This window comes from Drosophila albomicans, chromosome 3, assembly GCF_009650485.2.
Source record: "Drosophila albomicans strain 15112-1751.03 chromosome 3, ASM965048v2, whole genome shotgun sequence".
NCBI classification, from domain to species: domain Eukaryota; kingdom Metazoa; phylum Arthropoda; class Insecta; order Diptera; family Drosophilidae; genus Drosophila; species Drosophila albomicans.
This window is the reverse complement of record NC_047629.2, coordinates 14,856,876-14,872,367: the sequence shown is the minus strand read 5'-3', so window position 1 is coordinate 14,872,367 and position 15,492 is coordinate 14,856,876. Positions and strand designations below refer to the sequence as shown.

The 15,492-nt window shown below is 40.5% G+C and overlaps 1 protein-coding gene across 6 annotated transcripts in view; it reads left to right on the top strand.

Annotated features, from left to right (window-relative positions):
- LOC117568040 (uncharacterized) overlaps positions 1-15,492 on the top strand; it is a 67,168-nt gene that overhangs the window by 20,925 nt on the left and 30,751 nt on the right. For all 6 annotated transcript variants that reach the window (XM_052004246.1, XM_052004245.1, XM_034248384.2 and 3 more), the window contains exon 2: positions 2,265-4,472. In XM_052004246.1, coding sequence (XP_051860206.1) covers positions 2,749-4,472 — 1,724 coding nt within the window. In that variant the 5' untranslated portion in view covers positions 2,265-2,748. The remainder of the gene's footprint in view (positions 1-2,264; positions 4,473-15,492) is intronic.

Here is a 15,492-nt window from a genome sequence, read left to right as displayed (position 1 = left end):
ATATTTATTACTTTCTTTGTCTGCCATGGGAATTCGGACAAGATGTTTATGCGCTGTCAGTTCGCGATATTCGCAAATGTTAAAGGCAAATTCATTCCACAGTTGTTTTTATGTCTTAGTTCACAACCTTTGTTTTGCCGCTGAACATTTATATTTATAAAATGGGTAATATTTTGAACTTTTCTTGAAATGTCATATAAATATTTTATATATTAATTTCATTATTTATTAAATCTTTTAACATTTTTGATTGTTATTTATGTGACCTTTGTTTTTCTTCTCCAAATTTATATTTATAAAATGCGCAACATTGGAAACCTTAAAATGTCATATTCATATTATTTATCATTAATTTATATATATATTTTAAAACATATTACATTTTTAAAATTCTTAATTGATTATTTATTTGCTGTTTGTTTTTCCTTTGCAAATTTATATTTATTGAATTCGTAATTTCTTTTAAAATGTATTATTATATTATGTAAATATTTCATTATTTATTAAATTAGTTCAAATTGTAAATTAAAGTTTCTTTATACTTTTCTTTCGCTTATTCAAATGTTTATTTAGCGATTTCCGGTCTTTCATTAGCACCGTTATCTAAGTGGCTATCAACTTGTAGTATTTCAAGTTTACTTACGCCTGTATTTGCTGTTGCTTTCAAATAACTCGGACACTATGTTTTTATTTGGATTTGTTGGGAATTAGCGAGTTTATACTGTATAAACTGAGCACACTCTTCAGCACTAAAATTGGGTGTCAATTTCTCATGTTGCTGCAAAGTCCCTTCTCTATTTATTCTGCACACTCACACACACACACTTGTATGTGGAAATTGGTGTATATGTGTGTGTGAGTGTGTGGCATGTGTATTTCCGGCTGCTGTTGTTTGTGTCGTCTTGGCGCAATTTTTACGGTTCATAAAACCCGAAATTAGAAACTGCCGCCTTCCACTCACACAAACACTCACACACACACACACAGACACGCACACAGAGACATACTTTTTATGCTGTGTTCATCCGACTAAAGCGTGAAAATCTGGCAAGTCCACTGTGAGCAAGCGAGATGTGGGAGCAGCAGCAGCCTCAGCCACGAAGTGGATTTTCTTATTAGTATTACATTTAAATGGCATATAATTTGTTTGCGTCATAATATTTATGTGAGTGCTACCCCAAAGGAGCATACTGCACACACACACACACACACACACACAGAGCTCTACTTTGTATTTTGTATTTTGTTGTGCTGTGTACATATTTATGTTCACTTGGCTGCCGCTTCAGGGTCCCGCTGATGATGTCTGACAACGTCCGTCGGCCAAATTCGCATTTGTAACCATGGCTTTTGTGGGTTGGCGACGCAACGCAACGCTGCGAAATCCCACCGCGAAGCAAAAATCACGATTTCGTCTTCTTAGAAATTGTATACAATTTGTAAGTGCCTCGCTGACTGCTTGCACTATGCAGCGCACACGCGGCGTATGCGCAATGTTGTATTCAAAGTCAGTCTGTGAGTGTGCTTGGGCGTGCACCAAGAGAAAATAACAACAACAACAACAGCTAAGTCATCAGCAAGAACAATTTGCTATTTGTCTTAAACGGCGTTGCTCTTGTTTTCGCTGTGTTTGCGTGCGGAAATTTTTAATTGCCGCTTTAACGGGGAGTGGCCAAAATGGCTTTCGTTATTGTTGTCGTCGTTGCTGCTGCTGCTGCTGCTGTTATTTTCGTACGTTTTGTTGTCCGCGTTTCCGTGTTGTTCTTTTGCCTTTGAAAATGCCACTTGTCCTGTGTGACTGCCCTTTGCACATAAAAAATACGTTTTCTTTACATTGCCATTTATTTTCACATACACACACACACACACACAGGGTAGAAAAACGATAGACATAGAGATTGAAAGAGCGAGCAAGAGTGTGTGAGAGAAAGGGAGCAGACATAGTCACAAAGGAGCACGGCACGGAGATGTCCTTGAGCCCGTCTCCTTTCAGAATGCCAGCATAAGAACAAGTTAAGACCGAAAATAAAAAGAAGCAAAGGAAGAAATTCGCATAAATCAAAGCAAATATTTTGCTTACGTTTTGAAATCCAAATAGAGCTCCTTAGGCACAAACCCAGCTCCGCTTCGCTCGCAATACCTTAGGCTTAGTCCTTGGCCTGACTTACCCCTCATCATCATCATCATCATCGTCGCAACAAAAGCGCGCATTCAAAGTAATTCAAAGGCTAATCATTGGATTCTTGTTCTCTTCTTCATTGCAGCATCAAATTGACATTGCAGCAGCAGCAGGAGCGCCAAAGACAGATATTGATATTGTGGAAACAACACGAATTTGACTTGTGCAGCTGAAGAACGATTGAAAAGGGAAGGAAATGAGCTCAGCAGCCACGAAACTGGTGCCCCAGGCTCCAAGTGGGCCTTTGCCTAGTAATGGCGGGCGCCAAGTTTACGCTTTGCTCTTTGAAGCTTGAAAATTCAACAGCGGCAACAACAAGAATCCCGAGCATAACTGCAACAGGAAGCAGAACAACAGCTGGCCAACAGGAATATGCGCTGGCAAAGGTAACCAAAATTCGTAGAAGAAAAACGAACGTAAATTGAAACGAAACGCAGATCAGAAAAGAAAAGCGAAGAGAGCTGAAATTGATACCGTAATAGTCGCTCAACCGTGAACAGCCCAGCTCCATCAAAGCCATCGGCCAGCATCACAGCAGTCACAGTCGATAGTCGTCGACTGGCAGGGAGATGCCGCTGACAATGCGGCGGGCTTGGACCCATAGACTGTTGCTGTTGCTTGTGTTGCTGCAGCTGTTGTTGTGGCCGGCACGTTGCGAATTGGCAACGGAATCGAGTGTTGCACCGCAGCCGGCGAGAGCTCGCATCAAAACGAAAGCGGAAAGCATGGCATCAAACGTTGGCGACAGCTTCAACATACGCCATGGTCGCTCTAGGGCCCACATGCTGCACAGCAGCAGCCCCAACAGCAACAGCACACGCTTGACGCTGGTCAGTGATGCTGCAGCTGGAACTGGGGCTTTTCCCTTGCCATTGCCAGTGCCCACACAGCAATCGGGCACAGGCGGAGCGACAAGTCCGCCAGTCACGCATAAAATTCGCAAATTGCACAAGAAGAAAATCAACGAGGTGATACGTAAAAGCGTCGACAAGAGCCTGGGCGTGGTCAGGCCGGTGAAGAATCATCGCAGTCTCGCCGAGGCCGAACATCTGCAGGGCCGGCCCACAGATGTCGACGATGCGGACGATGATGAGACCGCGGCGGCACTCGATGAAGTAATGCAATTGGCGGATGAGATTGATTTGGAGAACTCATTAGTGTCAGCCTACCAGAATGTGGTTGCCGATGTGCCAGCTCAGTCCATGCTGCTGGCCACCGAGGCAACGGGTCTCGGCATTGACATCGACACTGAACCCACAGCAACCAGAATGCGTGGGCAGAAGCGGAGTGACAGCGACAGCATCACAGCTCGACAATTTGTACGCGGTGTCAACGGTGATGATGCCAATTACGAGGATAGCGATGAGGATGATGAGCTGCTGCTGTCAACAACTACTGCTACGCAAATCGCAACATTTGCGCCTCGTCCGGCTGCGTGGCAGCTGCAGCAGCAAACTCGCAATGTCGCCAGAACACGTCTGCTGCCAGTTATGCAGAGCAACAGCAGCACTACAACTGCCAGCAGCAAAAACATTGCGGATGTCTCATTGAGAACACCTGTTCTTAATGTTAATGCGCCAGTTCATAGCGGAGACAGTTCACTCGATTACCGCCTCGATAGAATAGACTCTCGCAACGATGTCAGCAATGTGGACGACGACGAAGATGACGATGATGTCGATGCAGATGGCGATGGCGATGAAGATTCGGATACCGATGCAGATTCAGCTGCAGATTCGCAGACGGATGAAGATGTAACCGAGACGGAAACAAGCAATGCCGACAATAGCACAGACTTTGCCATTGGCCAGTGGCCAGCAGAGTCGGAGTCGGAGCCAGAGGCGAAGGCACGCTCGCAGGCCAGCACAAGCGAGGGCATCGAGATGAAGCAGATCAACTTTAACTACGAGTCCGAAGCGGAAGCTGAAGCGGAAGCGGAGAACGATGCCGTGCAGGACACATCCGAGGTGACCATGGACGATGGCTATCCGCCGGAGGTGCTAATCGATGACAACAGCAAGCAGCTGGTGATTGGCGATGTCGAGAGCGATGCCGATGGCGACGATAGCGTTGATTCCAATCAAATAACAGCCGATGTGATTAATGCGCGCGATAGCAAAATTGACTTGGTATCCAAGTTTTTGCAATACATTGAACAGCAGCATTTGATGGGCTCGAACTGTGTGGCCGGGACTTCGCTCAATCTGGGCGAGGGTGTTGTTGACCGCTATGCCCAGGATCGATTTCGTGTCGAGGCCGAGGTGGCCGTCAATCGGGCCAATATGTTGACCAGGTGAGTCAAAAGTCAAACTTCCTTCACACACAAACACACAGACATACTTATTATTCACATGACAAACTTTTCCAATCGAAACTTGGCTGCTGGTCGAGTGTGCAGCCAAATGGAATGGCCACTGGCCATTCAAATTGTTTGGCATATGTATTCGGGCAATGTTTGTAGCGTGGGAGTCAGTGGCCTCCATGGTCGTCGGTTTCATGATCCAAGCATCGATGTATTGAGCTTTAATCACAAGAGCAAATGTTGCAAGAGAAGGTTTTTTTGACGTTTGCTTCCATTTTAATTGAATGACAAATATCGTGGTAACTATTAGTACTTTTACTTTAATGTTTGCATATTTTGTTTAAACCAAATAAATTTCAAATTTTAACAAGTAAGAAAGTTACAGTCGAGTGTGTTCGGCTGTGAGATACCCATTTCGAATAAAAGCAAAATAGTGCGGTATTATTTTTAAAACCGAAAAAGTACTCAATATACCAATGGCTATATGTATATTGATATAGTACTATTTTAAATAAAAGCAAAACAGTGCGGTATTTTTCAAATATACCAAATTAATGTGCCGCACAATTAAAAAAATATACCAAAGGCGATAGTTTATGTATTTGTGTATATAATTCTATTATGAATAAAATATACAAAATTAATATACCTCACAAATATCAAAATTTATCAAAGGCCATAGTCGGTTTTTGGATATAGTATGTTACTATTCAAAATATGCCATAGAATGCAAATTGTACCAAATATACAGATCAAGAATATATATTATACAATTTATAGGGTCGGAGATGCCTGTTACATTCTACTCTTTGGATGGCGGCTTTGCAAATCGTTAAAGTTGCTGTACAAAAAACTATGTTTAACTAATGATTTTTTATTTATTTTACATTTATAAAATTAAAAAAAAAATGCTTTTATTCAATAATGTGCTTACAAATTACGTAGAAAATTGTATTTATTAGCAAATACAAAACATTTTTTTTAAATAGCATTAAGTTTTAATAGCAGCTGCAACTTTATATGCAAAATATTTACATTAAAGCAAATGTTTCATCCAATTAAAGATGGAATTTAAAAACGATACATTTCAACAGTGGCAATTTTTGCTGCTGATTTTGCTGAATTTTGACAAGCAGAATTGTATTATCCTTTTTGCTGCGTAATAGGAGCAACAAGTCCTGGGAGTGGAAGCTAGTTTTCACAACATTTGGCATTTTGCAGATTGGCAAAGCAAATACAAAGCAAAAAAAGAATAAGCGAGAAAAAAGTTAATTGCGTATGCGTGATATACAAACAGGAGAAGAAAAGTTAGTTTGCGGACAATTTAGCAGAAGCACAAAGATAAGTAATTAGTTGTTTATATATTTAAGTTAGTTAGTTGGTGCAGACAGAATAATTCCTTGTTATTTGTTCGTGCTCAAGTTATCTCGGCGCACAAAGTGGACTACAATTTTGATAAAAGTTCAATTACTTAACCGAACTGTGTAACAGAAACCGAGCACCGACAACTGAGAACTAAAAGCTGAAAGCTGAGCGAATGGCCATTGGCCATCTAACCAACGAAAAAAAAAAACGGCAAAAAGTTGGTCAAAATGAAAGCAAACGCAAACGCACGTCATGGGCCAAGAGCTTTGATTTACTTTGACAACCGCAACAATGGCAATTCTTCTGGTTTTTCTAGGAATTTGCAGCTGTCGCAGTGTGTGCGTTTAGTTTTTGTTCATTTCGCCAACGATTTCAGGCGTATCCCTGGCTCTGGCTCTCTCTTTGACAATCTCAAGGACATGCCATTTTCATCCACCCTCCGTCCCCCTTAATGCTCCACCTCTACCTCAACTGCTTGCTCTAGTCCAATATCAACCAGCAGGCAATGTTGAGGTGACATTTGTTCGTCTCTCTTTTGGGCATTCAGCCACAATAAACACGAAAGTTTCAGCTATCCGTGCATAGACACAGACTCAGACACAGACAGAGACATTTTCACCACCGATACAGACGCAGACAGAACGCATATGTGGGCTACTGTCCATTACTTTGGAGCACTGTTGCTGTAGCCACCTGCATATAGCTCTAATTGTAAGTGTGTGTGTGTGTGCATGTGTGTGTGATCATATCGATGTGTGTGTTTGTTGGACATTGAATTTATGTCTCTGTGAAAAAGTGCTTCAACTTTTTTCTTCCTCTTTGGTTCGGTTAGCTTCGTTTCTGCCAATATTAAAAAAAAATAGAGGGAAATACTATATATGGAGAGATGAAGAAAAATGTGAGCTAAAGAAAAGTCATGCATTGACATGTTTTTTCTTCGATTTGCCTTGATTGTTGCTACATAATTTTCTAGTGGCGACAAGAGCTTTTTTCGCTCTAACGATGAGAATCAACGTTGTTGGAGTCCAATAGCATTGATTAGAGGACGCTCAAATCATGGCCATTTGTTCGGCCAAAGTAAAAGTAATTTATTAAAAGCCGGTCGGATACAAACATCAGCAAATGCCGAAAGAAAAACGGAAAACATGACAACTTTCGTTAAGGTAAACGATATTTAAATACCCTAAGAAATTATCGAAATAGAATTGACTTCAATATCCTAATGGATTGTCCTAAGTTAGAACAGTAAATGACCACGTAAATTTAAAATTAATCGGAATGTTTTCTTTTCAACAACAAGAAACATTTGAGGCGATGAAAACCTAATAGCTTCGTCGGTCAAAGTACAAAGAATGTGCTGCAAAGACAAGCTGACAAATTTAATGTACATTTGCTGCCTGTCAATAAAACACAAATAAACAATTAACCACGCCGACAACATGACAAATTAAGTGGATCGTGAACAGAGGAACGACAAAAGCGACAGAACAGAACAAAACTCTGAATCGATTGGCCTGGAGAGCAATAAAATGGCAAAGTGCTGTTGCTAACGTCAAATGTCAATAAATTAAATTGTGTGCTGGCTTTCAGAACAGGATCAACATTATTGCATTTAGTGTCATATGTTAGACGTTTGTTTTCATTACAACTGAATACCCAACGCCGGTATTTGTTGTTGATGTTGTGTGTGTGTGTGTCTGTGTGTGTAAAATGTTGCCCTCGGGAGTTGTTGCTGATACTATGTACTATATTAGAGCGCATTTCTATTGACGTATATTAATGCCCAAGGCTGTCATGCGGCAGCTGTACTAGGATCAGACAGCTGGGCAACTGATTTATTCACTCAGGGTACGGGTCAATTTGAAATCCCTTGTTCATAATACGGAGCGTGGATATTCATCAGTTATTTTAATCAGTTCTCGATAGGTCGCCAACGCAATTTATTTCATGTGCAAACATAATCAAGGACTTCCTGCCTTGCTCTGCCCGGCTCGGCCCACGCGGCACTCGAAAGTTTTGTTCTTCGAAGGGCAAACTAGGGAAATCGCACCCCGCAAAAATGTTGCCGGAGATATGAGATATTGGAGTATACGTGTAGAGAAAGCCGACGGCTGCAAAGCATCCGGCGTAGACAACAGTCATTACGGAGCCAGACACCGTTTGGAGGAGGCGCTGCACAGTGGGCTAAAATACCGGGGTTTTTGCAAAGTAACTCAATTTGATTTAAATCGTGTTTATGTTTTCCGCTCACACACAAACTTTTCTCATTTCCTTTAATGCACACAAATAAATAATTCTGATTACCAACTAAAATTTATTGCATATTAAGTTTTGTTATTTTTTTTAAATGTTTTGTTTTAGGATAAATTTAAATATTATTGTAAATTAAATCATCATCTTTGATTTCCAATTGAAATGTTTCCTTTTTATTATTTAGCAATTTCAATTCCACAAGTAAATGTTCAATTTCTTAAAGAATTTATTTGAAATTTAAAAATCATCATTTCTTATAGAAATGTTTTCTTCTTAGTGCTTTTCGTTTCCTTTAATGCTTACAAATAATTTTGATTTGCATTTAAAATGCTATTATATTTATTTTAAACAAAATAATGTTTGTATTTAAACAACTTTGTGTAATTTCAAATAGAGAAGTTATTTTTTGCTTACAATTTTAATTTTACAGTTGAATGTCACCATTAAATTCATGGTTTCCCTTTTTATTTTTGGCAAATTCTCCAAATAAATGTCAAATTTAATTTTATTTATATCAAATAAAGTATGTAAATAATATAATTACAAATTAGTGTATACAGCATTAAAATGTCATTATATTTAAACATGTTTTGTTTGATGTCGATTTAAATGTATCTAACATTGTGTAATTTCCAACAGACATGTTTCCCTCTTGTTTTTGTCTAATACAATTCCCCAAATAAATGTCAAATTTAATGTTATTTATGAGCTCAGGTCAACTGTAGTTGCAAATGCATAATGAAATAATATTTTATAGATATTAATTAAATAGAACACCAGCGTTTGCCCTTTGGGCACCACGGTGCCCTCGATGGTGTGAGTTTAGTTGAATACACGTACCGACAAACTAATTGAAGTTATTGTTTTGTGATACATTGTTATTGTTGTTGTTGCTCGCCATTGTTGTTGGGCGTTCAGTTTTTGTGTCTAAGCATTTCCGTTTATTTGTTACGCAAACAAAAACAAGAACAGTTAACAAAGCAAAACAAAACCCAGCAAACAACAGCAAAGGGAAGACGAAGTGCAGACAACAAAGTAGAAAGAAAGGTGGCAAAAAACACCGAGAAGAGGACAGAAGAGGGAAAGAGAGAGGGACGCTAGCAGGAAAAACAATATCAATTCAAGTCGAAATTACGAGCTTCAATTGTTTTCTTGCCTTGGCCACTTTTCTTCTAGTTTTCCGTGAGCGCCGCAAAAGTGTTCGCCGTCAGCCAACTTGGCCAACAAAAACCAGCTAAACACGTACACATACACACTTACACACACCTTGAAGCCCAAAAACAAAGCGTTGAAAACGCGCAGAAAAGAGTTGAGCAAACTTTTAAGTACTTAAATGTGTTGTCGTCGAGCTTGAGCTAAAGTGTTGCCTTTCCTCTCTTAAAAAAAAAAAAAAAAAAAACAGCCCCAACAACAATCTTTCCATTTCATTCCTTTGGCTGTACGACTTAACTGAAATTGAGTTTCCGGTTGCTTGTTGTTTGCCACACCATTTTGCTCAGCTACTGTTGCTTTTGCTGTTCTTCTTGTGTTGCTCTTTTGTCGGAACGTCAAAGTTGAAGGTGCCTTTTATGTTTTTTTGGTGGCATCTATCAGAACATTTCCTCATCTCTGCGTTCGGTTTCACTTAAAGTTCGCCACCAGAGCGAAAGACAGAGATAGAGGATGATGCACACAAATCGCCTGTTGTACAATCGTTTTCAATTTGTCTTTGCAAGAGTTCTTGCCTTGCCTTGCCTCAAAAAGCTCATATATTGCAGAGCGTTTCGCTTCTCGCGAATTTATTTGCCACACAAATCGAAATCTGCATAAGCGATGCGCATGCAACAACATCGCAAACAACAGCAACGATGTGCGATTGCCTGTGGCAATAAAACGCGACTTTGGCGCGAGTTGAAGAGCTGGCGACGCAGACATGATGACAACAACAAGGTCAAAACGGATGCCAACATCAGCTTTCGTTTCCCCTTCGACACCCCTTCGCTTTCGCCACCGCTTTTAGCGCAATTGTGCCCATGTCATTGTCAACATCCTTCAAAGTTTGCCAGAGCAAACAAATAAATATGCAAGTGCGGACAGGACAGAGACAAAGAGGGAGAGATTGACTCGAACAGACACACACAGAATCACAGATAGAGACACACAGCTCGAGATATACAACTAGATATATACATAGCGCAGATACTCATCAGAGAGGGCACATGGCTAACATCCGCGTTTGCTTTGGCTTTTTGTGCCGCTTGATTTGGCTCAGCGCCCAGCTCAGTTCACAGCTCAGCGGGTGGTGCTAATAACGCTCCCCGCCTCCGCCTTCGCTCCCGTTTGTCTGTTGCCACACCAAACCAAGGGCATCCGCATCCGTTTCGTTCCGGCGGCTCCCTTGGCTGCTCAGCTTAACTGACTGCGTTGTTGCGGTGCTCTTTTCACAGAGCCGCAACAGTAGCAATTGCAGCAGCAGCAGCAACAGTGGCAGCAACAAAATGGAAATTGTTTTCATTTCGCACAAAACATTCCTAATGTGAATTTCAACTGGCTGCGTGGCTCGCCAATCCCCCGCCACCGCCCCACCGCTTCACATTGGTGTGCAACAATACTTACACAGTAGTACACAAGTGCAACTGAAGGGAACGTGCAACATGCAGCAGCGTGGCGCTGCGGTTACAGTGGCGACTGCAACCACTAAGCTCTAGCCACTCAACTGTGCCGCGGCCTTTTTCCGTTCGGTTGGCTTTTGTAAGCGCATCTGACTTTGACTTTTCGGATACAATTGCAAGTGTAAATGTTATGGCTTTTGTTGCATGCATCAACATCAAGCGTATAACCCAAACACCCAGCTCTTTCTCTCTCTCACTCTCTCTGTCTCTGCCTCGCTCTCTATTCAACTATTCCATCTTTTCTTTGCCTGCAAGCTGTCTCAATGGTGCAACACATGTTGCCATAACTTAACAGCTTAACAAACTTGTCGACCACTTGGCGTATGCGTAACATTTAAGCCAAGCTCTAGATGTAGCGCATACGCCATGGTGGCCAGTCTATTTTTACGCCATAAAAACCCCTGCCAGCCTGTCATTCTGCAGTTAATCCGCCGTCGAGTGAGAGGCCAAAAACAAGTCGAAAAATCATAGACATGCGCCGCATTGTGGCAGCAAAGTTTGCCCCGTAACTTTCGCTTGCCCCGCAGGGAGAGAGCGTCGTTGCCACAGTCGGCTCATTATGACCGGGCTGCGTGTTTGCTGCTTTAGTCTGGTGTGCTCTACTGGTTAGGGGTTAGGGGGAGGAAAGAAAATCAAAAGAAACTTTTTGCCAAAAAAGCGCCGGCCAAGTTTTTGCGTTGTTCCGCCGCAGCAATAATAATCATCAGGCGCGAGCAAAGAAGTTAGCAACTTGAAAGCAATTAACGGACTAAATCAAAAAAAACATTTTTCTAAAAGCCAACACACAAAAGAAATACACAAAAGCAACACAAAATGGGCGTGTGCGAATGGAAGTGGGAGTGTGTGTTCGAGTATGTGTGCGTGTTTATGGGCTGCATAAACATGTCAACAGCAACTGCCGACTCCTGCTCTACAGCTTCTCGCTTCCGCCTCTGATTCATTTAGCCATTTGGCATGAGCCACAAGCGTGTGGTAACCACCTCCATATCCTTTTGCTGCCTTGGGCCAATTGAACGGGGCAAACAATTTTTAATTAATTTAACTCCTCATACCCCTCGGCTAATTGGGCACATATTGCACAGCTAATAAAGGGTATCCATGGGGGAACGCATATTAAGGAAAAGGTCACGGTTCGCATGTTGCGCTTAAAAGCGTTGAGAGCTGTAGGAGGCTTAAGCTGACTTTGTACTTTATTTAACGGAAATAGACCAAGGTAATGCAATATTCGAGATATTCATATAAACAAAAAAGAAAGTCCAGTTTGCTCGACTGTGATTAAAAGAAAAACATGACGGTATTATTCTAAAAATATACCAAAATACCAAAATACTACAATACAATATACCAAAAACTATGTTATTTATAGTACTACATTCTAAATATACCATAGAGGTCAAAGCAACTTTTACGATTTTTATTTGATATCAAAATTTCAGGACCAAATTTTTTTTTTTATTGTGGGCGTGGCATACATTTTCAACAAACTTAATCTTATATCTCTGCCTTTTATAACCTGTGAGTTAAAGGTGTTCAGACGGACGGACAGACAGACAAATGGATATGGATATATCGTCTCGGAATATATATACTTTATAGGGTCAGAGATGCCTCCTTCTGTCTGTTACCGTTCTACCCTATGATTAGCGGTTATAAAAAATGTCTTTTTTATAAATCAATTACTTTAATTGTTTGTTTTTAATTTGTTTTCTTTGACCTTAAATGAAGTATGAAGCATTAAATTTATCCCTAATCGTGCTCTATCGCCATTTGTTGATCCATACGACCTTTTTATAATGAAGTGCAAATCTGCATTAAATGTCGATTTTAATGATGAAATGAATTAACTGAATTCATTAATCTCTTTGAATACGTTTTATGGCTATTTGAAGTTTCCATTAGCCGCCTGGCACGATTTCCATATCCATCTCATCAAGCCGATCTCTAATTTAAAATGAGGAAAAAGCAATTAGCATTGAATCACATTTCAATCAGATACGGCATTTTATCGGCACATGGCTGGCATTTTGTGTTTGATCATTTAATTATGGCCTAATTAAAATTGACAAAGTCCTTGCTGCTTATGGGCCATTAAAAAGCGAGCGGCAAAATAAACATTTGCCTGGCCTGCGCCAAAAGAAAGCCCAAGCTGGCCACACCAACAAAAGCCAAGCAACTTTGGGGACAAAAGGCGCTGTGTTTCAACCAAAAAGGTCGACGACGATAGACATTCAGTTACGCTATCTTCTTCTCTGCCTTCTCTCCCTGCCGGCAGGTGTAGAACCCCTTCAGTGATGATTTGCAGGGTGTTGAACATGCGTTGCAACGTTGTGTTTTGAATAATTAAAGTGGAACATTTTCGCATTCAATTAAGACGTCGACAGCAACACACAAAACACTCACACACACACATACACAACAGTCACAAAGTAAGGTGCTTGAATAATGCCGAAGGACAAGTTGTGTGGCCTTGTGAAAGTTGAAGAAAGTTTGTGTATGATATTTGCATGCTGAAAATGGCCTGCAGTCCCCGTCGATTCGTCGATTTGATTTGATGTTGTTATTCTTGTTGTTGTTGTTGTTTTTCCCTTTTTTGTTTGTAGACCTTTTTCTTAGGTGCCGCAATGAGAATTTAATTTGCCAATTTCGCTTTTAACTCGATTTTCGTGCATAATTAATTGATTCTGACGCACAAAATGCCAAAGTATATTTAGTTTTCTTTTTTATTTTTGGAATTCCTTTAATGATATTTGTTATTTGTTGTTCCCTAAAAATCAATCTTTACTGCGGCAGCTCAACTCGACGGCGACGGCCTTGTCATCGGCTTTAAGGCAAATTGGCATTTGTAAATTATACTCGCTAATACTCGGGGACCAGTTCAGCTCTCAGTTTCCGTCAGATCTTCTGTGTGTCAGCTGTGTGTCAGCCTTCACAAGTCAAATAAAAAGCGGCTTAAAAGCCAGCTCACTGATGATGCTTTGGCTGTTTCTTTGCTCCACCTCACTCTTTTCGCTCTCGCCTGGCTCACTTTGTTATTTGTTTCTTGCCCCTACTTATCCCCGACTTTCACAAGTTTGTAATATGTATTTCACATGCTGCTGTCGCTGCTGCTGTTACTGCTGCAGGGGAAAGGCGGACACCATATGCAAAACAAATAAGCAGCCTGGCCCGCGGCTCACAGCGGCTTAGGCGCCGCTGTGACTGTCATGGAGATTCACACAACTCACACAGCCACAAACATACACGCCTAGGAGTGTGTGGCAATTGGGACAATGGGGAAGAAAGTCTTGAGGCATGACAGACAAGCGTTGTTATTAGGTAGCATCTCTTCTCGGCCTTGGTCAACGATTTTTAATTAAATGTCAGCGGCTTCAAGTGTACACAACAAACAACAAAAGATGAGGCAACTTTATGTAATTATCACCACACACACACATACATATACATACTCTTACACTTACACTCACGCACACCGTTATAAGAACACATAATCTGGTCATTAAAAATTCTCACTCCGCAACATCAATACTCTTAATGTGTGTGCTAGTGTTTCCATATTTCTTTTCACTGAAGTGCAATACCATACAGACGCTCGCTTGGGTATACACTTCCTTGTAAAATAAATAAACAATATATAAACGGCAAAAATTGTATTGAAATAGAAATTATTAAAAAGTAAATTAAATAATACTTTTATTCTACCAAAATAAAAGTATTTAATAAGTAGTTGCTTTATTATCTGTCGACATGAAAAGAATTTAAATCTTAAATTCAAAATTAGAGAGAAAAGATTGGATAAAGTTGTCGAAGTAGTGAAGTCGATAAATCAAAGACTTTAATCAAGTAAAAACACAAACAAGGAATAAAATTGAGAAAATGTTTACCATATATATTTATATATATCCTCAAAAGTTTGCATAATAGTTATGCTATGTTTATTTGTGGAAGCAAAGTTTAGCTAATTTTATAACATTTTAATTCAATTTTTTTTTTATTATTTTTATTATTAAGTAGTTAAACCAGTACAGCAATAAAGTTCCACAACAACATTACATTTTAGGGAAAACTTATTCAGGTCAAACCTCATACACATCTTTAATAAAAAGTAACAGCTTAAGTAAATACTCATAAGCTGCCCCAATAAGTATGCTATGGTCTTTTCTAGCGGGAAACCTGTGCCTGTCGCTGCTGTCGCCGTTGCAATTAGCAAGGGTATTTCATTTGTGGCATCCCCCAATGCCAGCTGTTCTTTTAGTTGTTGTTGTTTACTCTTTTTCGCATGATACACACGCACAGTGGGGCAACAACAGAACGGTTGCACTCGACTCTACTTACAGAGTTACTTACTCATGAGTGCACCAACAACTTCAGCTCCTGCTGTTCACCTGTCTTCAGTCTTTGTCCCTCTCTCTTGCTTTCTCTGTCTGTCTGCTTGTTGTCTCCGTCTAACTACCTGAATGGTTGACGCACCTGGAGGAGCTTTCTGCTTGTTTTTACCCTTTTCAGCACTTAAGTGAGGAAAAGTGTCTTTAACACACTTTGCTGAGGCGTCACACAAGAGGATGCAACGGGGTGGAGCTCTGGTGAATGCTGTGCGTAAGTGCACAGTTGCAGTTCTACGGAATTGCCGCATTTTGAGAATTTGCAAACTAAGAGTTCAAGTGGTCTGGCTGGGGAACCGACTACAGTTTGCCAGAGAGTGAGAAAGAGAGAGATATAAAGTGCAAGAAATAGTGTTCACTTAG